General features: G+C 37.7%; 1 protein-coding gene across 2 annotated transcripts; it reads left to right on the top strand.

Annotated features, from left to right (window-relative positions):
* LOC146645413 (cadherin-like protein 26) lies at positions 1-26,675 on the top strand. Of its 2 annotated transcripts, XM_085393250.1 has the most exons (19): positions 1-268; positions 11,045-11,104; positions 11,213-11,305; positions 11,414-11,557; positions 11,647-11,794; positions 12,042-12,211; positions 12,317-12,451; positions 12,531-12,716; positions 12,855-13,102; positions 14,092-14,237; positions 14,340-14,564; positions 14,665-14,886; positions 15,287-15,399; positions 15,500-15,571; positions 16,219-16,275; positions 17,961-18,020; positions 23,861-23,905; positions 24,043-24,114; positions 24,344-26,675. In XM_085393250.1, the coding sequence occupies exons 1-19, from the start codon at positions 245-247 to the stop codon at positions 24,581-24,583; spliced, it is 2,460 nt and encodes an 819-aa protein (XP_085249376.1). In that variant the 5' UTR covers positions 1-244; the 3' UTR covers positions 24,584-26,675. The 2 variants fall into 2 exon arrangements, with proteins under 2 accessions (XP_085249376.1, XP_085249377.1); XM_085393251.1 differs by lacking the exon at positions 16,219-16,275.
* The last annotated feature ends 659 nt before the right edge of the window (positions 26,676-27,334 follow it).

Genomic DNA, 27,334 nt, shown 5'->3' with positions numbered 1-27,334 from the left:
ACAGGCACATTTATGGGATGCATAACCAACTGGTCTTTTACTGCACAAAACTGGAAAAAAAATACATTTATTGCACCCTGATACATCAAATAGTACAGCATGAAGACGCAGGTCTGTGTAGACTGGAAAGTCAGCCAATCTGCTCTCTACAGCAGCTGTGGGCAGGGCTTTCCCGCACTCCTAGTCAAGCTGTTTTTGAAACTTAGAGCACTCCAGCAGAGTGCTCTAAGGAGTGTAGAGCAAGATGAGGATCTCCCTTTTTCTGTTGGTGAGTACAACCTTTTTAATAATCTTCAGTATTGATAAGGGATTGTCTTATAAATTCTTATTGTTATTCTTTTTCTTATTCTTATTGTTAAACCCAAAAAAGATAATTGTATTCACCACTGAAGATAAACATCAATTTCAATGTTTGATATTTTTTCTGTAATGTTTATTTGTATTATATCTAATGATATTTTCAGGTTACATTAACCTGCATAGAGCATTTAGCTTCTGTTAATGTATAAGTTCCCATCCGTTCACAAGAGATAGATGAGCAACGCAAGCAGAACTTGTTCTATGCAGTGTTGTTACAGCTTGTGGACTATGAACTTTAACACAGTGTATTCGGTGAATAAGCCTTTAGGTGCTCAGGTGCTTTAGGTGTTTAAATTTACTTTGCAGTATATTTAGTTTCTGTTGTGGGAAAAACAATCAATCAAGAAGCTATTTGCTCACACACCTATATGCTCACTCCCAGGTTCATCCATCGTACTATATGTACTAGCCTACAGACCTTCCTATTATTGTCTGAAGCTCATTTAATTATTTACTATTTTATTTAGTAGCTAATAACATAATATATGTCCTGTCATCTGCACTTGGTAAACTAAATGCTATAATACTGCATGTTTGTCAGATGATTATTCTTCATTCAGAAAAAAAAAATCCAGAAAATATTGATATAAATGACTTCAACAAATTTTGGGTACTTTGTTTGAATGGTTTTCCATATTTTGTATTTGAGGGAGCCAATTATATTAAAATAAAGCACAAAATGTTTCATACTGTTGCAAAGGTTTAAGCACACTCTTCACTTGTTTATTTTATATGAAACTTACAGAAGACCTTTAGGCTTTAAGATGAATGTGGATAAAAGTATATATAAATTAAAAAAAACTATACACAAAAACTAAATATAGAGCCCTGATCAAAAGTTTAAGAAAACCTGAAAAATGGCAACAACAAAAAATTGCATGGTCGGATCTTAACAAGGTTCCAAGCAGAGCTTCAACATGCAACAAGAAGGAATGGGAGTGCTTTTAATAAATTGCATACTCAAAAAATGTCTTGTCTCACTCCCATTTCTTCTTCTAGCATGTTGAAGCCAGTGTTGCTAACTTAGCGACTTTGTCGCTATATTTAGCGACTTTTTTTTTTCTAAAAAAGCGACTAGCGACAAATCCGGCGACTTTTTTTTGGTGTTATTGGAGACTTATTTATGACGACTTTTTGACGTGAAAGCGCGTATCGCTCTTACTCTCAATAAGCAGCAGGTGCACCTTGCCCGTGCCAAAGCGCTCACAGGCCGAGGATAGCCCTCCCCCAGCTGCTATTAGGGCAGTAGATGTTCACACCTATGCGTCCAAACTGCAAATGAATCGCGCATGAGCCAAGCCGCTGCTCCCGCACTGACCGTAACGCAGTCAGTTCTTCTTTTACTGTTATGTTGCTTTGTGGACCACAAGGTTTAAAACTACTTATAAACACACACACACAAGGTAACTCCACCAGAGTGCCTATTTCGGGTCACTTTTGCCGGTCCAAGCCCGGAAAAGGAGCAGGGTTGGAATTGTTACATTAAAAAAAACAATAATTGCTAAAAGAAATTTAATTTGTAGTTCTAAATAAATTATAAATGCATTTAAGACGTTTTTTTACTGACTTTATGTCTCTTCCACGATGTTATTTCTCTCTCCAACAGGTTACAATTACATTAGCATGACCAATTATGCTAATTAGATGACAATGACGTAATTTAGCAACTTCTAGCGACTTTTAGGACAGCCAATAGTGATTTTCCTTACTGAGGAGTTGGCAACACTGGTTGAAGCTGTTACACCACTCCAGGACAACTTGGTGTAAACAGCAGAACCGAGTTTATTTGGGTACTTCAGAACCGTGGCTTTCACATACAGAGACCAAAAATACACTCTTCTTCTTTTCCTTTTTCGAACATAGTTTTTCTTTTTTCGTGACTGCCCCCTACTGGTGGAAAAACATGTAGCAGCCAAAAATCCAAACATATAGTTGAATAACACAAATACCAACAGATTTATGCAATGTTTTGGACATATTTTAGCTTTACACTTTACCAAGTGCTACATTCCTCCCCTGCTAAATAAATGTTGTCCCAACATTGAGGAAACATGACAATAAGAAACAAAAATAAACAACTATACTTCTCTTTTCCTTGTGACAACGTAGAGATGGCGTAAGTCGGAATAGGATTTAGCAGTGCTTTAAGATCACTTTCATGATGCACTATTGGACCTCAGGTGACAGAATCACATGTTACTCTCTTACCAGATAAGCATCGGCTTATAACAATGCTGAGTTGTTTCCAACAGTCCACATACAATTATTACCCTCTAAGACATTACTATCACTTTATCACGTGCTCCGGAGCTTATCAACTTAGATAGTAACCATTTAATCACAATTAACCTCATCAAACATAACGATCCAATGTCTTACGCTACCATCCCAAAAGTATCAAATACTTGTGTCACCATATTGGTAAGGCCTTGTAAGTCCCCATACATTTTTGAAAAGTAACATCATTTAAATTCAAAAAAACTCTTTCACAGTTCAATAATAACTAACTGGCACATAAGCTGCATAGTAAGGCATCTGTAGAGCTGCCCAAGGTACTCCAAACTGGTCATAGAATGGCGGTGCTGCTGCACTGGCATACAATGGGTTAACACTGTGACCAATTGCTCTTTGAACTGGTTGGCCAAACGCATCATAAGTCAATATTTTCCGTGGACATCTCTCCCTCTGAGATCTTCTCGGCTGCGGTTCCGACAGTTCTGGGTTCATTTCACTGGGCTGACCTGGCGAAGCAACAGTGTCTGATGATGCTGAGATGTCATGTTCAGCGTTACCTTGTCCATTCACCATTTCTACTTGAAACTCTTCAGCATCCACTCTAAGCTCCGTGCTCTTTCGCTGAAGGTCCTGGTCCAGTTCAGTAGCAGGTGCAGACACCATTAAATCCCCTTGAGGCTGACAGTGGTGGTGCCTCACTCTCTGAGACCAATACTGTTCTTCATCATCTGAGCTCTCTATATGGTTCGATGCGTCTTGTAGGTCTCTTTGTTTTTGTGTCTGTGTAGTGTGGCTTCGTTCAGTTCTTGTTATTGTGGGAAGCGGTAATGCATTACAGGGCATTAACATGTTGCGGTGGAGGATACGGCCTCGCCCAGCACCACGCTCCGGCTTAACCTCATAAACAGGGCTGTTTTCCCCCTTTTGAGAGATCACTATGTGAACTTGATCCTCCCAATAGGAGCGTAACTTTCCCGGGCCTCCCCTCTCTGACATGTTCCTGACAAGTACCCTGTCCCCAGGTGAGAGTACAGCACTTTGTCTCTTCAGGTCATAATGTGATTTCCCTCTTGCCAGAGTCTTTTTAATGTTTCTGGATGCAATGTCATATGCTTCTTTCATTTGTTGTTGCCATTTGTGAGCATAATCCTCATATGATTTGCATTTGTTCGTCTCACTCAGTCCAAAAATTACATCAATAGGGAGACGTGGATGTCTACCAAAGAGTAAATAAAAGGGCGAGTACCCTGTCGAGTCACTAGTTGTGCAATTATAGGCATGCACAACTTTGTTTACATAGTCACTCCAGTTTCCTTTCTTTTCCTCATCCAGGGTCCGGAGCATTGACAGCAAGGTGCGATTAAACCTTTCCACTGGGTTCCCCTGTGGATGGTAAGGTGTGGTCTTTGAATTGGCTATTCCTGTGTACTTCTGCAGCTGTTTGAATAAATGGTTTTCAAATTCTCTGCCTTGATCGTGATGTAATTTACCAGGAAAACCAAATTTCAAGGAAAAGTCATTAAAAATTTTGTCTGCTGCTGTTTTGCCAGATTTGTTGCGTGTAGGGTAGGCTTGAGCAAACTTGGTGAAGTTGTCCTGTAACACTAAAATATACTCATACCCTCCCCTGCTCTTTTCGAGATGGACATAGTCTATTGAAACCATTTCAAAGGGTGCAGTAGCCGGCACGTGACACATGGGGGCCCTACACTGAACTGTAGGTTTTTTCTGAATATTACATTTGCACACCTGTGTGATGAAAAACTCAATATCTTTGTGCATATTCGGCCAATAAAACCTACTCCTTGCCAAATTCATCACACGGTCCACCCCCAAGTGACCCATTTCGCAGTGAAGGTGTTTGTACACCAGTTCTTTGTGCGATTCCGGAATCACAATCTGAGTGTAAGTCACAGTCTTTCGTATCAGCAACCCGTCATCTGAGATAAACAGCTTTTTCCACTCGTGTAGTAGCTGTTTTCCTGTAGGGGTTTTGAGCGCTGATGTCTTGTCAAGACTCGCACCAGTACTCTTTAAGTTAAGAACATAAGCTATGGCAGGGTCCTGCTTTTGAGCTTGCAATAGCTCCTGCGTTGTGATCCTCACATCTGGCAGATTTTCTGTAAGTATTTTGTTTACTTCTGGATTGCATGTTATGGCTGATATCCAATCCAGTTGTTTGTCTTCCTGTGTTTCAATGGCATTCAGTACTGCGCTTAACACTTCAGGCGAACACAGCTCAGTACATTCTGACATGTATGAATCCATACTAGAAGGTGTTCTGGACAAAAAGTCTGCATCAATGTTACTTTTTCCGGGTCGGTATTTCAGTGTTATGTTAAAATCAGCCAGCTCGGAAACCCATCTGTGCCCTGTTGCATTCAGTTTAGCTGTGCCTAAAACATAGGTTAAAGGGTTGTTATCACTGTACACTGTCACTGAGGGAGCATAGAACAAATAGTCTCTAAAGCGCTCAGTCACAGCCCATTTTAGTGCCAAAAACTCAAGTTTCCCTGAGTGCCACCTGTAGTTCCACTCAGCTTGTGTTAATGTTCTTGACCCATATCCAATGACTCTTAATTTACTGTCCTGCCTCTGATACAAAACTGCACCAAGGCCTTCTTCTGAAGCATCGATGTGCAGAATGAAGGGTTCCTCAAACTTAGGATAAGCCATCACAGGTGGATTAGTCAAAACATCCACCAAATAGTCTAGTGCTTTTTGGTGGCTGTCACTCCATATGATTTTTTGGGTGGGTGCAGCATGCCCCGCCTTGGCTGACCGCGCTGGTGTTTGGGTGTGGTCAACTGAGAGTAAATCATATAGGCACTTTGCATGTCTTGAAAAATCTTGTACATAGCTTCGGTAGTATCCTAAAAACTTTCTCAGCTCTTTAATGTTTGTTGGTGGGTTGTCCTTCAAAGCTCGTACTGCTTGTACCTCTTTGTCATCCATTTTGTAGCCGTCTGCTGAAATGATTTTGCCCACATAGCGGACCTCATTTTTAAACAAGTCACATTTATCAGGTCTTAGTTTTACTCCCCAAGCCCGCTGACGTTTGAGAACTGATCTCAAATCTTCAATATGCTGTTCAAATGTTTGACTGTACACCAAAACATCATCTAAATATGGAGTGCATATTTTGTCCCTCAAGCCTTCCAAACTTTCCTCCATGCTCCGCTGGAAAGCTGCAGGTGCATTGGTGAGTCCAAATGGGATTCTATTCCATTCATACAGCCCCCAGGGTGTTGTGAAGGCGGTATATTTTTTTGAGTCTTCGCTGATTTCACCTTGATAGTACGCTTTGCCTTGGTCAAGCACACTAAACCACCTATTGCCGCCAAGTCCATCAAGGATTTCCTGTATTCGTGGAATAGGGTGTCTGTCTGGAATGGTCTTTTTATTGAGGCCCCTATAATCAACACACAGTCTCAGGCCTCCATCCCGCCTCCTCACACAAACTATTGGAGAGGCATATGGTGAGGTTGATTTGTGAATAAAGTCTTTTTTTAACAAGTCCTGAATGTGACTTTTTACTTCATCATAGAGAGCACGTGGGACCGCATTATAGGATTTGGCTACAGGAATCTGATCAGTGAGTTTGATATCCATTTTTAAATTTTTTTATGTAACCAACTTCCTCTTTGTGTTTAGCAAATGCGCCTGACTCCTCCCTTAACATTTCCAAGACAACTGCCTGTTGTTCTGTGTTAAGGTGGCCCAAATTGACAGGTGGTTCCCAAGGCTCTTCTGCTGAGCTAGGTGGGTTCTGATTGTCTTTTTCTACAATCGAGCCTATCTGAGCTTCTTTGAGATTTACAGGATAACTATGTGTTACCCTCTCTATGTTACCTAGAAGGGTTTTAGGTGGCAGCACAATGTCATGTTTGGTAGCATTGGTAACATAGATATTGACTTTGCGGGTACTGCCTGATATAGACAGCAACTGGCAGTTAGATTTCAGACCCTCATCTAAAGACAAGTTTTCATCTGGCTCAAAAAGCATTTCACTTTTTACCTTTAGGTCTGTTTTGATGGAACAACTAACGCCGTACATTTGTCCACTCGGTACGACAATAGCTTTGCGTCCTGATCTGATAGGATAAGTAACTATCTCGCTACTGGTGGTGTGGATAAGGTTCAACAGTGCTTCTGCTTTGCTTGATCCTACTCTTAGAGAGTTTCTGAGTAAAGACAAGCTTTCACTGGACTGAGTAGTGTCTTTTTTTATCAGTTCCTCAATAGCATTAAACCCTATTATTGGTTTTTGCATCACATCCTGACTTACTAGGATTGGAACCCGAACCTCATTCTGAGCTACAGCTTTTCCTCTCGAATCACAAAGGCTAAGGCTAACTTCTACCCAACCCTGGAAAGGGACTTCAGATCCATTTACAGCTCTCAAGTCTAAAAGTTCATCCTTACTTAGTAAATCGCTGATGGGGTGAACTTCTAAGTGAGGTAAATTGTCTGATTTCCAGCATGCACTCATTATTGAAACTTGGGCTCCCGTGTCCCACAGTGCCTGTGTTTTGCAGTTATTCATTCTACACCATACTAGACACTTTCTGCCCACGAGCTGTGCTACTTTTCTTTTTTTGGTACTTAAATTTAACACGTTTGGGGGTTGGTTCCTAATTTTAGGATTTCCTGAGTCAGTTGGTGATGCTAGGGATAAGCTTTGGGCCTTGGGAATGTTATCACATTGGGACATTGGTGGTAAAGCTGTGGCTTGTCCCGCAGTCACAGCCCCGCCCAGTTTTCCTGCTTCTGAGCTCCCCTTACTTTACATCCCTTTGCCCAGTGAGAGTCACTGCCACATTTGAAACAATGGTCACAGTCCCTGTTTTCTTGTTGACATGCAGAGCATCGCCTTTTTGGTCTCTGAGCTGCCTTTCTGTACGCCCTGACTTGTCTACCACCATCACCACTTCTATCTCGTTGGACAGTTTGCACTAGTGAAGCTACCTGTCCTGTGAGTTCCCTAATTGCTGAGTTACTTTCCTCAATTTTTGCAAATAAGGAGTTATCTTTGAGGGTTTTAGCCGGTTTTGTGTCAGGCTGGCTTGTGCGGGGATCAGTAAGCGCTACATTCTGCTCAACTACATTTAGTCCTGTTCTAAATGACCTGTGGGCTTTTGCCTTTAACGCTCTCTCGCTTTCATTGTACTGGGCTGTTTGCATTTTCATTAATAAGAGTTCATCGCTACAGTTTTCATCCTGCAAATATGCTCTCATTTCTGCTCTGACATTGTCATTTAGAAGACCCGTTCTAATGGACTGAAAACATTGACTTTGAACAAGTTCTTTATTATACTTTAGGCTAGACTGGGTGCGCTCAGATGCGAAAAGGATTTTTTGACGCAAATCCAGCACTCTAATCAGGAACTCAAGTGGTGTTTCATTTGCCCCCTGTGTAGCTTTGGTTAATTGCTGGTACAGTACTGTTGCATCCGTTTCTGCATAATGGGCTTTTAGAACTTGTCTCAGGCTGGTCAATGTGAGATCTTCTTTCCCTTCCAAATAGCTCCTTAGTTTTAACCCAGGACTGATGGCACGTATGACAGCTTCAGAGTAGCCCGTTTTTAAGCCGCTTTCCATCTGGTGCTCTAAGCTACTGAAACTCAGCGTGTCTTTAGCTGTAGACTCACCCACATGTCCACTTATCCTGAAGTCTTTTCTGAATCCACCTGATGAAACATTACAGCAGCTGTTGCCAATACAGTCTCTCCCCTTGCGCTGTGTTTCGCCGTCCAGCGACGTCCTCATGGCCACCTGCTGCTCCGCTGATGTCCCTTGAGCCGCCTGATGCTCTAGCGATGTCATCGGCCCTGTCCGCTGCTCCGGAGGTGCCCGCGCCGCTGCCAGTTGCTCCACGTGCACAGCCTCCACCGTCATCTCCGCTCTGTCTGAAGATGAAGACCGGACCACCGCTCCTGCGCCGACAGCCGCTGACCGCGCCTCCACCAGCAAAACCAGCACATCATTTAGCTCCAGAAGCACCGACATGCCTTCATCCTCTCGCTGTAAAAGCTCTTCTCGTTCACAAAACTGGCTAATAAGCTTAACGAGAGCTCTGCGAGATTTGCTTTGTATTTCTTTGCTGCCCTTTTCTGTAATATTACATAGTTCACATACTCTGAGCAGTTCTTCCAAAGAAAGTCCACATAACTTCTGCTCCAATTCCAACAAAAAATCTTCACGGTTCACAGACATGCTTGAAAGATAACTAAGACGAGTAAAACTCTCTCAGTGTATCCGACCGGAGAAAACACAGTTTCTGTGGCATTAGCTAGACTGTCGCAATCCGTTAGCATTAGCTCCTTTGCTCTGTCACGCTCCTTTACTGTGTTCCTCTGTGTGAAGTAGTCCCAAAAACTATCTCGGTGGGACCTCCAAAATGTTACACCACTCCAGGACAACTTGGTGTAAACAGCAGAACCGAGTTTATTTGGGTACTTCAGAACCGTGGCTTTCACATACAGAGCCCAAAAATACACTCTTCTTCTTTTCCTTTTTCGAACATAGTTTTTCTTTTTTCGTGACTGCCCCCTACTGGTGGAAAAACATGTAGCAGCCAAAAATCCAAACATATAGTTGAATAACACAAATACCAACAGATTTATGCAATGTTTTGGACATATTTTAGCTTTACACTTTACCAAGTGCTACAAAGCCCTGCTTGGAACCTCGTTAAGATCCAGCCATGCAATTTTTTTGTTGTTGCCATTTTTCAAGTGGTCTTAAACTTTTGATTATATATCGATAGATAGATACAGATATATATAGATATGTATAAGTAGGACCTCATTGAAAGGCTTTGGTCAAGGTAGTATGCAGTGACCCTAGAGCTCCCCTCTTGCCAGCTCCACCCAACAGTTCCTGTCATCTCTCAGTAAAATACTGTGTATTGTGCCAGTATCTGTAACAGAGTTGTTGGGGATTTATACACTTTCGTGGGGCTCATGGTTGTGTGCTAGGGTGTGCAGCTTGTGCAACTATAGCAGTTACACAGCAACCTAAACAAGATGAAGACCAGAGGTTGGTACACCTTACTAGTAATCTGCAAATTGTTTGTTTGAGTCCCTGTTCAGATGCTGCCATATATGAGACATCTGTTTTTGTGTGTGATCCCTAGTGAAAATAAGCATCATGAACAACCCAAACTAAACTAATACTTAAAAATGTCATTTGTTCTAAGCCATATGGTGAGGCTGTGTAATAGTTTCTACAGGTTGCAAGAACCAAGGTCACCTTTATTCTCTATAAAAGTAATGTCAGTATTCATTTGTAGATATGTTAAACACATTAGAGCAACCAACAAAGACACAAAACACAAAAATCACTCCCTGTATATTCACTCCTCTTCTGTAGGACTAGCTTCGATGCCAAAGTACCACAAACATGACTTCCGTAGATCTGCTGTTGTTCCGGTGTTGTGGCAAAAACAAAAAGCACCGGTCTACTTTTAACCCGTAAATTTGGTACACGTCATCTCTTTTTATGCAACATCCTCTGGTGATTAATGCATGAACAGGACTGCCACTCACGTTTTTCTGTTTAGGGTCAAATCGGTTTGATGTGTGAAGGGTCACAGAGACAAAATAATAACCCACCCAAATGTGCTAAAGCTGCTTTGAAAATGTAAGGAGTAGAAAGTATAGACACTTGTTTAAAAATGCAGGCAGTAAAAGTAAAAAGTAGTCTGTACATGAGTACAGTAACGAAGTATTTACACTTTGTTACTTCCCACCTCTGATGATATTTATTTTGTGTGTGAAGATCTCTGCATGTCCCGACATAGGACTATAGGTTCTCCTTATCATTAACCTGTTTTGACCTGTCTTAACTTTAGGATTATAACTGTTAACATTAAGCACTGGGACTGCTGTTTGTGCTCAAGTTAATGATTTATTTACTATTTTAGCTGTCTATATGTGCCCTTAACAGTAACTTAGCAATGGCTTTTGAGCAGAGGAAGTCTGTAAAGGCAGGGAAGGAAGAGAGCAAGAAAGAAGAGACAAGGTTTCATTTCAAGTCACTTATGGCCCGCAGTTACACAATGCTACAGATGTTCACCTGAAAATCATTAGTTCAATGCAATTATACTTCATGAATTATGTTAGAATTGCAGGAGTTGATTAAATAATGATCACTTCCCACTCATTACTGTTAATTTGTCATCAGGCTGTCATAAAAAAAACAACATCTTATTATTCACTGAGACATTCATCATGAGTTCCTTCTCCAATACTTGTACAAATGATTCTGTTTTTCTTATTAACATGCAGATTAATTTGAACAAGAAACTGACTTCCCCATATGTGTGAAGGGACTCCTGTGTATATTTATTTTGTGATAGAAGGGAGACCTGAGTTTCTGTCCCAGTGCACACTGAAGTTTGCTACAGCAACTGAATCTCACAGCAATGTTTTCCTGTTGCATATAGGTTGCTGCAGCAGCCGTGGCAGATTGTTATGGTAGCAAGTACAGCAGCCCTTCCAAAAGGGTAAACATAATTTTTACTTTATCTGTTTGTTAAGGCTATTTTTGTAAAATAACTTTCTGTAGAAAACAAAGCTGGTGTAAAGTTTGGTCCATATTTTGGCCTTATCAGGATCTCCTGGTGCGTTCCAAAAGAAGATGGGTCTTATCTACAATTGAATTAGAAGAAGAGAAGGATGCACAGTACCCCGTAGAGATTTCAGTGGTAAGGAAATTATATGAAAGAAATAACTGATACTGATAAATGATATGACTGGTCACTATGGACAAATCTAATATGCAAAAATTAACAGCCTGATTGTATCTTGACTAGATGTATAACGACAAGACTCAGGGGAAAGACTTTAGGTTCCGTTTAAGTGGTGAAGGTGTGCCGGACGTGTTTACCATCAATGAAAACACTGGAGCCGTCTTTGCACATAAAAAAGTGGACAGGGAGCAAAAGCCACTTTACCATGTGAGCTAATACTGGAATATAAATTCCTCTGACAATAAACGCAACTGATATTGATGCTTTTTAAGTGATGCGTCTTTTTTTATCCACAGATTAACTTTGATGTCTTGGACAGAAATACGGGTGAAAAACTAGACAAGGAACTAGCATTTGATGTTGAAATACAAGACATAAATGATAATCCACCCAAGTTCTCTTTTCCTGAAGTAACAGTTAATGTAAAAGAAAATATACAAGGAAGTGAGTATACGGTGTGGTAAATAACTCATAGTGTGCACATTTTCTATTTCAAACACTAAAAAAATAAAACAAATGATATTAAGACTCTTTGAGAATATAGAATCATTTCAAACCAAAGTCTCATATTTCATCTTACTATAATCATACTACATAGTTCTATAGTTATGTTTTCCTGACTGAAAACCTTTTCTTTATCCCACATTTACTCTCCAACTCTCCTTGTTTGTCTTTACCCAACTTCTTAAAGGCCTTTTGCCAGTTACCCTGGTGGTCACAGACAAAGATAAGGAGAACACACCCAACTCTGAATTTAACATCACGATGGTTTCACAGACTCCAGCAGAGCCCAAAATTGCTGTGCAGCAACTTCCAGGAGGACTGGCCAAACTCACCTTAAAAGGATGCTTTGACTATGATGTGAGATTTATTGCGATATTCTTGCTAAATCTTTGAAAAGTTAATGTACATGCAAATAAACATGTAGAATTTTCAAATATCTCAAATATATTTTATATGTTTCAGAAAGCAACAAAGTATACCATCATCTTACAAGCAAAAGATCGTGGAACAAAGCCAAAGACTCAGTCCTCTACTGCTGTTGTTACCCTGAACATTGTCGATGCGAACACTCACCAACCAAGATTTAAGCAGAGACAGGTATCAATTATTTTACTTACTAAAAGTGCTTTTTAACAGACGCACATATTAAACGTTTGAAATTTTTCCTTCTTTTTAGTACAACGGTGAAGCAATAGAAATGGAGACCATTGCTAATGTTTTGAGAGTTGCTGTGGAGGATAAAGACACTCCAAACACTGATGCATGGCGTGCCAAGTACTCCATTATTGCAGGGAATGAAGAAGGAATCTACAAAATTGAAACTGATCCAGAAACAAATGAGGGTGTCCTGAGTATTGTCAAGGTAATTCTGCTTTTCTCACTTGGATTAAAAACTTGATTATTTTACTCTGGGAAGAACTAGTCCACTAATGTTTTATCACAAAAACTGTATCAGCATTTAATAAAAGTTGTTTGTGTGTGTACGTGTTGTGTGTTTCAGAAAAAAAATTTTGAACGCACAACTTCAATAAACCTGCAGATTGGAGTAAAAAACATTGAAGACATATTTGTTTGTGCTGGCACAAATCCACCTACAGACAGAGCCAATGTCACTCTAAAAATGATTGATACCAACGATCCACCAGAGTTTGAAAAAGCTATAAATGACATGCACTTGAAGGAGGAAGCAGAGCCAGGAAAGGTGCTGTTCAAGCCAAAGGTTCATGATGTCGACTCTAATATTACCAGGTAGGGTGTCTACAACCTTTCTACAAAGCTTATTTTGATTGACATAAATATATAAGGGCTGCAATGATTCTTTGAGTCATTCGAATAACTCAATTATAAAAAATCCTCAACACAATTTTTTTCTTTGATAACACTCGGCTGTGTAGCGCTCAGTTGTCCCCATGTAAACCTGAGTGCTTCACCCACATTTGTGCCTAAAGCTGAAAGTAGAAAGATATGTTTCTACTTGCAGTAGAAACATATCTAGAAGCATATTTCAAGGCTTGCGTAACATCATTTTTTCTGATTTAAAGTGAAATAAAATAAAATATTAATAAAACTGCATTAATATTTACAAATAATAATATATATACGTTTTTTACAGGCCAATAAAATTGCATTTGTGCCAGTAAAACTCTGCGGCATTGATTATTGATAATACTCAGTTACTAAATCATGACTAAATCTGCTATGTTTATAGAACAAACCCCAAGTGGCCCAAATCTCCTCAGCAATAACACTTCTTGACATAAAGGTTGGGTCAGTTGACTTAATTTGAGTTATACTGTACTGTAGTTCATGATAATCTCATTGATTGAGTCTAATGTGAATCCAAGATTTTTCATTCTGCCTGTAAGCTACAACATAAAATAGAGACTGACAAGGGTTTTATTTAAACCCTTTTATTTCTTCTTCTTTCTTGAAAGAAAAAACAGATCCTGCAAAGCGTGATAAGCAACAAGAAATGGTAGCTATCCCAAGCTAATCATGTCTTTATCGACACCTGGTCATATAGATTATCAGAAAATAAGCCTATACAACAGTGGCCTTACCACTGCAAGGCCAGTAGGTGTCACAGTGAAGCATAACATGATTAAGTTAGAAATGGCTACTGAGGGAGTAACGCCCTTTGCACTGCAGTACACAAAAAGCTACAACTTTGGTTTCCACAAGCTAAACTCAGTATTTTCATCTAATATGTTCTGCACCACTCTCTGATTACTCTTTAGGTTTGTGCTCCTAACAGATCCAGCTGACTGGGTGGCCATTGATACCAAAACAGGAGAAATCAAATCAACTAAGAGGATGGACAGAGAGTCACGATTTGTTGATGACGAGAATGTTTACACAGTCGTCATAGCTGCCATAGATGATGGTACACAGAAGCTCTACTATTGTTAAAATAAATTGGATAATTTCTTAAACAAATCTTTGGAATAACAAAGCAATTTTTTTTAATTTTGCTGTGGTTTCAAAGGTCAGCCTCCAGCCACGAGCACATGCACTGTCAGGATCCACCTGACGGACATCAATGACAATATTCCTAAACTGGTCAACAACAGCGCTGTCATGTGTGGAAACAAGGTTAACAAGGTCAAGGTGCGTGCAAAGGACCTAGATGCCATTCCTTACAGTGGACCCTTCCACTTTACTCTGGGGGATGAAACACAAAAGCAACAGTGGAAAATAGAACCTGACTATGGTTGGTACATTTAGATATATGTTAACCCTCATTTCTATATTAAACAAACATTTCTGGGAAAAAGCCACAAACCCCCATGCTGTTTTCTCACCCCACACAGGTGAGGAAGTATCTCTTGTTAGCCAGAAGACACTTCCTTATCTTAACTATTCCATTCCCCTGGTGATTATGGACCAACAGGGCATAGCTGGACATGACACTCTGCAATTGACCGTGTGTCAGTGTGATGAAAATGATGTTTGTCGCGACAGAGAGCCGCTTTCAACCCGTCTTGGACCAGCTGGCATTGGGTTGGTTATTATAGGATTGCTTGCATTTTTGTGTGAGTATTAAAATCAGTGAGAAGACAAAACTGAGCTATTATAAATTCTAATAAGATTATAGTCTCCTGTGTTTTTGAAGGTAAAAACAAAAAATCTGTATTAGCATTAATACACAAGTGTTGACCGCAAAACCTTTTTGTTTTCAATTTTCAGTTTCACTGTAAGAAATGCTTTAATTTTTAGGAATAACCCAATCAGACAGTTACACTTTTAGAACTCCTTAGTACAACCACAGTCACATCTGTTGTTCATAAGGAAGACTCGGCTCTTCTGCTTTCCCAACCAACTTTAATGTACTACTTGGGAGACCTTCTGGTACCCATGGCAATGACAGTTCAATAAAACACAAAGACAAGATGCACACTGTGTTCTTAGCATTTGTTTCATGTGTGTCTGCAGTGCTTCTAATTGCATTTTTCTGCAAGTTTGGACCAGATAAGATTTTGCCACAAGATGAGGGCAATCAGACTCTAATCCAGTACAATCAAGAAGGAGGGTGCTCTCCATGCACGGTGGGTTTGTCATGTTCTCTGCGTGTAAATTCAAGACAACGGTGTGCTATATTTCTCCACCAAGCAAAACATGTTTTTTAATATTCTCTCTTTCCTTCAGACCGAGCCCAATTTCGTCCAGTCACAAGTAGATAATATGGCAGTGACAAATGGTCAGATGGATACCATGCAGGTGATCAACCTCTCAACTCTGACACTTTCTTTCTTTTTTGGTGAAGGGTTTTTTTTTCCAAAAGAGACATCAGTTGTGCCAATTTGGACACAGTCATAGTGTAGTTAAAGACATCAGGAGAGAAGCCAAAATGTGTCAGTTAATCCTGCTTAAAATGAATGGCAGCTATAATCCAGTTGTTATCATATTTTTCTTTGATGACAGACAGGTATGTAAGGCAGTGGTTAAGATGTATGCTGTGTATACAGCTATAGGAAAGAGTTTGCATACAGTCTGCAAGGTAAACGTTTAAAAAGTGTGAGCACATCATAGAGAAGACAAGTTGGAACAGCTTCTTCATTTTTAGATGTACTGATCATATTTGCTGCATTAAGTTGTGAATCTCTATGGTGGTCTTTAAGTGTAAGCTACAGGTAGGAATTGATTTCTGTACCAATGAATATACAGTTTTGGGAAGTTTGTGAGCACTTAAGAAAGCATAAAGTTTTATTATTTAGAAGAAGGTGCTATAGATACATTTTCATTTTCAAATCTGTTGAGATGTTTTTAATTGAAAAGTAATTCAACTTAAAACATTTTTTATAAAACTTGAATATTTTCTGAATTCAATGCTTAATTAACCTCTTCTGCTCAATTATCTATCCCAGATTGATACAGAAGGACCATATGACGTAAATAGGTACAACAGCTCAGTGTCTACCATGGTGAGTAAAGCTTTTTAAAATATTTTCTTTTGTTTATTTTAAGTGTACATGATAATTAAGCTTTGGGATGGGTACTGAGGACCATTATTAAACAGATTCTTGTGTCAGACTGCTTGGTCCTAAAGTATAGCATCAATTACAAGTCCCTTGACAAAATTACTTATTGCTCCCTGATGATAAAGCTTTTGAATTTCCGCTATAGCCCAAAAAGGTCCAAAAAGGTTGAGCAATTATGGTAAAATGCACATGGTAAAATCTACTATGCAGAGCTCACTTTTCTGTTTGTCTCCAGACAGCAGTGCTTTGTAAATGTTTTATTATACCGTGATACACCAAAAATGAAGCTCATCTTCTCTTCTTTCCAAAAGCATTCAAATTTTTTCTCTAGCACAAATTATCTCATAAACTCAGAACAAGCATCAATTCTAAGCACTTCTTTAAATGCTTAGAAGTCGGGGTTAAAATGAGTTGTGCAATGGGTGGGAAGAGTCATGTATGACAGTGCTGACTTTATGGAAAAAGGTGAAGTTAAAAAAGTAGAGGATGTTTGGCTATATTCTGCAAATACTTTATTAGATTTTTTAATTATATAATATATGCACTTTATTATATGTTCAGTGTACATTGCTTATTTACTTGAAGTGAGAGGAATGTTGAATAAGAATTGAAACAATAATCTTGAAGTGAACAGTGTATTTTTGATTTTTTGATTTTTTGAGTTCTCTAAATAGATCAGAATTATATCCGAAAAAAACGTGTCTACTGTAGTTTCTTGTCTTAAACGTGGCTCTCACTGGAGATCTGACAGCCAAATCAAACTCATTCTTGAATGCAAGTTAAGGCAATGACAACCATTTCATTCGTATAATAAAACAGATGTGAGTGACTAGCAGACACCCTGGTACCTGCCGAGTGAAGAACATCATGTGAGAATAGAAAGGTGTGTCTTCTCTGACACTCACTGGCATGTAGCTGACAGACAAGAGGTGCCGCAATGAAGACAAACTGATGAACTGAAAGAGAACATTTTTAGGGAATTAACATTTACTCTTGTTACTGTGAGCACAATCAAACCTTTTACAAGTGAAAAAGGTGGTTCTGGATCACAGTATGTGTTCCACGACCATTAAGCAACATGTAGAAAAGTTATCTTTTTTTAACCGCTTTCATCCACCCCTTATGTGTTTTACAAAAAAAGCTACCTGTATGGAGACAGACTTGCTACATATCCTGAAACGTTGTAGACCCTTGTAAACTCATTTATAAAGGATAGCCAACTCACCCCTAGTCTAGTCAAGAGTATGTACCACAAATTTGTTTGACCTATCCTAAACTTCGTGTGAGCTGTCCTGCCAATCACAGGTAAACAACTTGGTATTACCCATGGTTATGCTGGGCCGAGCATAGCTCTCGAGTATGAAGACCGGCTGAACTTGTCAGTGTCTAAAAGCAGCTATTATCAATGTAATCTTTTAATTTTACAATAAAATGTTCATTGTAGCATCAACAAAAGTGTAGATAAATAAAGGTAAACAATAAGCAGTGTCTGTATCATATGAATACAATCCTAACAATATATATCCCTAATTATGGGCATAAATATTTAACTTTAAGGCACAAATCTGACCAAAGGAGCAGGGCTTGTTGTTGTTTTTTTATTTAGCTTTGTTGTGTCTTTCCTACAGTTCCACTCACTAGGCATGCATCAACAAGAAACCTACAGGAGCCATGGCATGAGAAGCATGGTAAGTCTCAATGGCTGTAATAAAAAGAACTTTTCCTTCTTAACCGTTTACCTTACCCTATTTATTTTCTAGATAAAATTATTTTAATATATAATATAATAATAATATCATATTGTAACTAGAAAAATTTGCATTTCCTGCGAAAATGCTGTGTGGATGCCTTAACGCTGAAGATGTCTGCTGAAAAAAGCTGAAAAAACAAAACAAAAAAACATTGCCCTGAGCAGGATTCGAACCTGGCCCTTCTGGTCTAAAGGCGGCAATTCACCTCACTGTACCAAACTCATTCACACAAAGAAGAGGTGGAGAGAGTGACAATTGTGGTGAAATTAGCAGAAGCTGCTTAGAATTGTGCTGATAAGAGGTGAAAAAGCTAAACATTTGGCAGAAAAGAGGTGAATCAGAAGAATTTCTGCTGAAAAGAGGCAAAGAAGCAAAAAGATGAGCTGAAAAGAGGTGTAGAAGCAGAAGTACTTGCTGAAGATGGCTGTATGTGTAATGACACACTGGAGAGCAGTGACACACAAGAAAGCAGAGCGCATGCAAGCAGGGAACATGTGTAGCAACTGTCACAGGTAGGATTCAAACCTCTGCCACCGGGTCTCACGGCAGATGCCCTACCCTCTGAGCCAAATGAGTTCTGGTCACAAGCAAAGATATGATGAGAGGGACAATGTGCACTGTGGAGCAGAAGCTCAAATTAGCAGAAAAGAGGTGAAGAGGAAGAACTTTGTTGTGAAATGAGGTAAAGAAACTGAAATTTGTGCTTAAAACAAGTGAAAAAGCTGAACTCTGAAATCCTGCTAAAACAGCAGAAGAGGCTGACATTTTTCAGCTACTCATTGAGCCAAACTGGTTCTCACGTAACTGAAAAAAGGTGGAAAAGCTTACAATTCTAATGAAAACAGCAGAAGAGGCTGAGATTTGTGCTGATAAGAGGTGAAAATGCTGAACCAATCAGAGGTACTGCTTCTGTCTGCTTCATCAGGCTGTGTACTTGTATGTATTTCTGCCATAGACTGTTAACAAGAATGTGAGGTCCATATTAGAAAAGCTGCTAAAATCATAAAACTTTGCAGAATTGTAATAAATTATCAATATGAATTACCGGTCTGTGATAGTGTATAAATTTGCACTCAAAAACTAGGTGGGATAGAAGCATAATTCTTGCACTGGGTGAATCAGCGGACTTTGGTGTACTTTGACTACGATTTACATAGCTCTTTGTATCTCCGTCGCGGAGACATGACGAGAGAAGAAATGGCTTAATTTTTTTGGAGTTTGAAAAATGAGAGGAGGACAGATTTCCACCCCTCAAACATGTTTTTGCAGAAACACTGTAATTTCGCTTAAATAGTATGAAATAGCAGTAATACTATGATTTGGCAGAAATACTACTTTTTAGCACAAATACTATTGTACAGAATGGTGTACGTCAGTTTAATGCTGGGTGGTGCTGCAATAGTAACTATCCTCGGTCAGAAGGAGAGGCTGACATCCAGGGATTAGATTACCACAGGTGGAGTTTATTGGCGGTCAGATGGATGGTACAGGGAGGCATGGCATACAGTAGGAGGATGTGGAGAGGTGATATGGTGTGGTTTCTATGATTAAGAACACTGGCAACAAATTCCTCCACTACAAATCAGTCTGATACCACTTCTTACAGGGTTCACGTTTACTAAGGCACTACCCAAAAGGCGCCACAAGAGGGCACTCCAACACAAGAGATGACCTATTTACACTGTAAACACCCCCTACTTAGCCACTACATACTACAGTGATATTACAGTATACAAATTCACACAAATACTATGATTTGGCAGAAATACTATGACTTAGTAGTAATACTATAACATAACAGTTCAATGTTCTTGCACAAATACCACAATATGGCAGAAATACTATGTTTTAGCATAAATACTGTGATTTGGTATAAATACTACGATTTGGCACACATACTATATTCCGCAGATACACTATAACATAACAGATATTCTACGACTTAGTAGTAATACTATAACATAACAGAATTATTAATTGGGCACAAATACCACAATTTGGCAAAAATACTATGATTGGGTACAAATACTATGATTTGGCAATAATACTGCATTTTAACACAACTACTGAGATTTGATTGAAATACTATGATTTTGAAGAAATACTATTACTCCATACAAATACGATGCTTTGGGACAAATACTATGTTTGGGTTCCAATACTATGATGTGCAACAAATACTATGATTTGGCACAAGTACTATGATTTAGTACAAATACTATGATTTGGCAGAAATACTATGCCTTAGTAGTAATACTATAACATAAGAGATATACTATGGTTTTGCAGACAAACCAAGTTTTCTGCACAAATACCATGATTTGGAACAAATGCTATGATTTAGCAGAAATACTAAGATTGGGTACAAATACTATGATTTGGCAATAATACTGCGTTTTAACAACAACTACTGAGATTTGATTGAAATACTATGACTCCATACAAATACGATGCTTTGGCACAAATACTATGATTTGGCAGAAATACTATGACTTAGTAGTAATACTATAACATAACAGATTTCCTAAAAAAAACTATGAAATTGCAGTAATTCTATGACTTGGCAGAGATACTACGTTTTAGTACAAATACTATAACAACGCAGAAATACTATGACTTAGTAGTAATACTATAACATAACAGTTCAATGTTCTTGCACAAATGCCACAATATGGCAGAAATACTATGTTTTAGCACAAATACTGTGATTTGGTATAAATACTACGATTTGGCACAAATACTATATTCCGCAGATACACTATAACATAACAGATATTCTACAACTTAGTAGTAATACTATAACATAACAGAATTATTAATTGGGCACAAATACCACAATTTGGCAAAAATACTATGATTTGGCACAAATACAATGACATGGCAAAAATACTATGATTGGGTACAAATACTATGAGTTGGCAATAATACTGCATTTTAACACAACTACTGAGATTTGATTGAAATACTATGATTTTGAAGAAATACTATTACTCCATACAAATACGATGCTTTGGGACAAATACTATGTTTTGGTTCCAATACTATGATGTGCAACAAATACTATGATTTGGCACAAGTACTATGATTTAGTACAAATACTATGATTTGGCAGAAATACTATGCCTTAGTAGTAATACTATAACATAAGGGATATACTATGGTTTTGCAGACATACTATGTTTTTGCACAAATACCATGATTTGGCACAAATGCTATGATTTAGCAGAAATACTATGAATGGGTACAAATACTATGATTTTGCAATAATACTGCGTTTTAACAACAACTACTGAGATTTGATTGAAATACTATGATTTAGAAGAAATACTATGACTCCATACAAATACGATGCTTTGGCACAAATACTATGATTTGGCACAAGTACTATCATTTAGTACAAATAATGTGATTGGGCAGAAGTACTATGTTTCAGTACAAATACTATGATTTGGCAGGAATACTCTGATTTAGCAGAAATACTATGTTTTAACATAAATACTATCTTTTGGCAGAAATTCCTGCTAAAAAGGACTATTTCTGCTTTTTAGCAGAAATACTGTAATTTGGCATAAATACTATAATTTGGTATAAATACTGTGATTTGGCACATATAATATATTCAGCACATATACTATAACATAACAGAAATATTATGATTTGGCCCCAAAACCATGATTTTGCACAAATACCATGATTTGGCAAATATACTATGATTTTTCAAAAAATACTATGATTTAGCAGAAGTACTAAGATGTAGTAGAAGTACTTTGCTTTAGCAGAAATACTATGATTGAGGAGTAATACCTAAACATAGGAGAAATATTGATACACAGACACACATACACAGACAGTAAAGGGAACAGGAGCTGTTGAGAGTCTGGGCTTGGTATATGTAGGTCAGTTAAATTAGCTGCACCTGCTGTAGTCAGCCCTTACACACGCAGACACAGAGAGAGGTGTGAGTTTTCTTCAGTGTATTTCTGACATTCAGGATTCCCCTCGAACAAATGGCCATAATTTCCTAACCGTAGAGGCTAGAACGGTCATTCAGACATTGTTTTGTTCAGAAGAGATGGGGGAATCTTCAGGTCTTCATAATTCAGAGATAAAATATAAATTATTAAAGATATATGACTTGTAATACACTGTAACTGAGTAGAGGCGAAGCAAAAACTGCCTTGACTTGCTCTCAAACAACCTTTGGTAACTCTAAATCTATATGGAGCATCAAAATCATTCTTTCACCGTAAGAAACAGCAGGCTTTGGTGAACAGTCATGGAAATTTTCAGGGCTCTGTGGAAATCCATCAAAAAGATATGATGAGAGAAAAAAGTGACTCATTTCCAGAATTTGAAATCTGATGAAATCTGAGCGAGGGACAAATTTCCTACCCTCAAACAAGTCTAACTCATCTCAGAACGGTAATAGGTGAGAAAATAATTCTTGAATTGTGAGCATCAGGAGTGTCTGAAGATATACCGGGACAAGCCTCATGTCTTAACTTCGCTTCGTTAAGGAGATATGACAATTTGAAAATGCCTCTCATTAGAGAAATCCAGCGGTGATTTTGAACAAACTCTCCATTGAGTTTATATGGAGAGTTTTCTGACTTTGTGTTACTCTGAGGAGATTTGCAAAATAACTATGAGTCCCACAACAATGATAGGGACATTTTCTGAAAGCCAGCAAAAATACCTACGTTTTGGTGTATAATCTGTGGGGCTTGAGTGGAAATTGAGCGAGTAGCAAGAAGTTGTTTGGACATGAAGAGAAAATTCAAACAGTTTCACTGTCCCCTCTGAGTTAATTGCATAGCAACCATAGCAACGCATGTATTTTCTGAAAAATCACAATTTTGCAACTGAAGACTTAAAGAGAGATAAGATGAAAACAGTAGAAGATCTGAAAAAGCTGAATCATACAGGAATAGCCCAATCATTTGAGAACGTTTTAAAGTTTGAATGGAGTTTCTAGGTGAAAGTATGAGGCAGTAGTTAAGTTTCAAAGACAAGAAAGTTTTAGCAGAATTGTGGAAGTTTCCCATTCATTTCAATGGGACAAATTAAAGGAAAAAAGTGTAATATTTTAAAAAGTATAATAGTAATAAACACCAAAAGTCATAGCCGGCATAAGCAGAAAGAGCAGAACAGTTTAGAGTTTGAACGGTGAAAATAGCACAAAAATTGTGGAAGTAGATCCACGGCGAAAAGTGTACGGAAACACCCGGAATAATAAAGAATAAAGAGAAACAGGAACTCAATAGTGTGGATGCCTATTAAGGCATCCACACAATAAAAGAATTGTACTAGGCACTGGTAAACTCTATGATGAATAGCCATGCTACCACTTTAGATCCACAAGAGGGTGCTGGAACCCCTATGTTAAAAAATACTGCCTTACCTTTTTTTGGATAAAATATTTAACTCATGCTAGCTTGTTAGCTTTTACACACATACAAATACTACTAAAAGTAGTTTAAAGAAAGTGAAACATTAGTGAGGATGTTTGATTACAAGTATTATTATTCTATACTGCCAATATTAAATATAATATTAAAATACAACATTTATAAATATACTCACAGATTTACTCTTATGTTAACAAACACACATAATGGCAGCTTTGCTTCATTTTATTATATGTTCAGTATTTAATTACTCAATTACTAAAGTGGGTAGATGCTGAAGCAGTTAAAAAATAATTTTGTGTGAAAAGATACACAGATTTTCAGAGTAAATTTAAGTCTGCAGTGAACAATTTATTTTGGTTTTTTTAGAGGATGAACTCTACATGGAACTCAAACAGAATGAACACCTATCGGGTAAGGAGTACTCTTATGTGGCTTCATAGTTTACAAAACATTGAAAATCAGTGATTATGTTAACAAAGCACTATGAAAATTATGCATTTGCATTATATGATGCAATAAAATCTGACAACCCTGTTCTCTGTAAGCAGGCCGGCTCATCAATTTACCAACGTTCTTTCAGCCTTCGATCGGCTGACCGCATTGAAGACCATATCAACAGGGTAAGAGGTTTATTTCACACAAAGCATGCCTTGTATATGGCTTATAATGCACTTGATTTTATTGACGATCACATTCATTAAACTGCACTGACTGCACAGCAATGATGTGTGGAAGGGCTGCAGTCATGCTGTACCAAATGCAATTCAACGCTATACTGAGTGATGTCTCTTTTTTGTTTGTTTTACAAATTAAGCCAAGCCATTTATTTTTGACTTCTAAATTCCACAGAGATGTAACGAGGTTGATGGAAATGTTGTTGACCACCCAAAATACCAACCCCACAGCTATGCCTTTGAAGGAGATGGCAGCATATGTCAGTCATTGGATAAACTGTCATTCCACGACATGGGAGAGGATTTTAAGTATCTGGATGATTTGGGGCCAAAGTTCAAGACTTTGGGACAGATGTATGATGAGGCAATTAAAAAAAAAGAAAGTACAGCTTTAAAAGGCACTGCTGAAATGTAAATTGTATTCCAAGTTTCGCTCCCTAAAATACAGACTGAGCAGAGATGATACACCACTACGTTTTAATATTTTTACTTAAAGATTATGGACTATAACATCTAATTCATCCTAAGCTAGATATATTTTGTTGGCATTAAGATGGATTTAACGCACTACACAGCTAGTGACGCACAAGTGGTTTGTAAAATGTAATAACTTGAAAGGGATTAGGTGTGTTTTCTTGTTTTTTTAGTTTGCTTTGTCAGGGCAGTATTATTGGGAAATTTAATAGAACTTCTTTTGTTGAAACTGAGCTGACTCCTGTTAGTCACATTTTTCTAGAGTACTGTTTTGTAAAGGGTTTTTGATGAGAACACAGGGCTTATCATAATGGGTTATTGTTCATGCAAGTTAGAAATGTCCTTGGCCTATGGTTGATGATCGAGTGACATACTGGTCTGGAATTAACACTGGATATCCTACAAGATTAAAACGTTAATGTTAATGTTTAGTTTTCGTATTTGCATTTCATGATACAAAAATAACAAACTTTATTCCTATAACACCTTTCTAAACCAGTCACAAGGTTCTTTAAATACTTTACAATACAAAAATAACACATTTTTATAAAATACATAATAAAATGAATGACATAAAAAAAATGAAAATAAAAATGAAATTAAAAAACAACAAAAAAGCAAGATACATCATGAAATGTTATTTTTAGAAGAGCAAGTGTATACAGGTATATTTTTTGAGTTTACTGGACGGTTGGACTGATTGAGCTGATCTAAGTGTAACAGACTTGTTCCGGGGGCTAAAACAATAAAAACACTGATTTTAAGTGATTTACAAGTAATATAGAAAAATTGGAAACTGTATAGAATAGAGAGCAAATGTGCATATTTGTAAAAAATATTTTCTTTGTTAGGAATTAAAATAAAGATTGTAGTTTTTGGGCTGAAATACTTCAACTTTTTAAAATTATACAAAGATTTTTTTACACTTTCTAATGACAACAATTAATTATATTTATTCAGTTTATGTTTGCACAATGCTCCTCTAACCCGGCTACTTAAAGTGTGGCTTCAAAAACATCACTGCATAGAAATATCACTGTAACACTGAGTTGGGTTGTCTGTACTTGTGCAAAGTTTTGAGCTTCGGTTGTAAAACGTTGTGACAGCTCCTTAACAATGTGCTTTGTTGTGTTGTGCTGACTGTAAGCCGTGTAGTCATAGCTCTTTCAGCAAGTGTCTGAACTTGTTTGTTTTTTAAAATACTGACAAATGTCAGCAGGTAGTCAAGGTGAGCCACAGAAGGTAATATGCTAAGCAAATCTATGAACATGTTTGCATGCATAACTTAAAAACCTTTCTCTATTACAAGTGCAAATGAATTGCCAGAATTCATAAAAAGACAAAACATGGATTATAAATAATAAAACATAATATGAAACAAAAACAGACAGATGAAGGCATCGAATGAGGCGATAATAAGGGCATTAAAGACATGTAAAGAATCTTAAAGTTCACTTTCATTTTTTCCATTTCTTCTGGCTGGTGTAAGTGAGGTGCGGTATGGTTCAAAAGGAAACTAAAATTTGAACTTGTTGATGCATTTTTGCTGACTTTTATTATTCCAAACTTTTTTTCTTAAAACCTTTTTTTAGCTTCTACAGTAGGAAAGTTTGAGAATGACTGGATTAAAGTGATTAAAGTACATACAAGAACGCATAGGGGGTTTCTGTGTTTTTAAAGTAAGCCTGCTTGTTTTAGAAAAACAGTTTGTTTAGTTATTTTACTTTGTTTTTTTGCATGGGGTGGTTTTGGCAATGATCTTCCCACGCAGGGTGTTGTTCATTAACAGTTCTTATCTGTTTTCCGAAGAAGTGATTTCATCAGTGCTGCTGGTAAAGGCTCTGAAAGGCTGTTTTGCTTCAGGCCATAAAATAGTTATTTTAATAATAAAGACGAACATCCCAACAGTAAAAAAATAAAATAAAAGCCTAGCAGACAGGAGCCAGGGCTCTATTCCTGATCACTAAATTGGCAAATCATAGACAAATTGGTAAGTCACTGAAAATGTATTCTCCTGTGTACATTATTTTCCAGAAAGCAATCTTCTTCCCTTTCCCTACCAGACTCAGAGGAATTGACAAAGTTTCAGATTAAAAGTCCTTAACTCCTTCTGTCCTCAAGACTGTAGTAATATGCAGGGTAGTGGACATAAACCATGTTAGTCTCACCTTTTTTTCTTTCTTTTTTTACTAAATGCAAAAGTCTTGAGCCACAACTAATTTCTTTCTAATTTGGTTTCAAATTTTAAAGGGATTTATTCATTTGACTTAAATATTTGACTTAACTGACTGTGGCATCAGCAAATACTATTTACTATTTTTTCTGTGTTCTAGCAAGTTTTCAGTAGGTCAGAGTTTCAAGATTTTATATATTTATACAGTGTTACAGTTTGTAACAAAAGCTGCCAACTTCTGCTGTCAGGGTTAATTAAAATTAAAATTTAAAATTAAACACAAATAAAAAATGTAAATAACAGTAGAGCTTACTATTAGTCATGAAAATATGTGTTATGAAGAACAAAATTGTATTTTAAATCTGCTATTTACCCCAATTTTAATCCCTTTCTTTTTTTTTTAGTCACAAACATTTTTACTACAAAAATTATCAGTATTTGCATAAAGTTAATTTGTCTTCTGCTGACAGAACTTGGGTTAGTTTGTGTTTTAAATTTGTATTATAAATAAAAGTCACA

The sequence above is a fragment of the Rhamphochromis longiceps genome, linkage group LG20 (genome assembly GCF_057381845.1).
Source record: "Rhamphochromis longiceps isolate RC_006_pf linkage group LG20, R_longiceps_female_GT1.1, whole genome shotgun sequence".
NCBI lineage: Eukaryota > Metazoa > Chordata > Actinopteri > Cichliformes > Cichlidae > Rhamphochromis > Rhamphochromis longiceps.
This window is presented reverse-complemented; position numbering and strand designations above follow the sequence as displayed.

Excerpts from the sequence above, each read along its gene's own strand:
- LOC146645413 (XM_085393250.1), top strand. The coding sequence starts at position 245 with ATGAGGATCTCCCTTTTTCTGTTG. Across the intron at positions 269-11,044 it reads GGATCTCCCTTTTTCTGTTG|GTTGCTGCAGCAGCCGTGGC; the intron begins GTGAGTACAACC and ends TGTTGCATATAG. Across the intron at positions 12,212-12,316 it reads AAGGATGCTTTGACTATGAT|AAAGCAACAAAGTATACCAT; the intron begins GTGAGATTTATT and ends TATATGTTTCAG.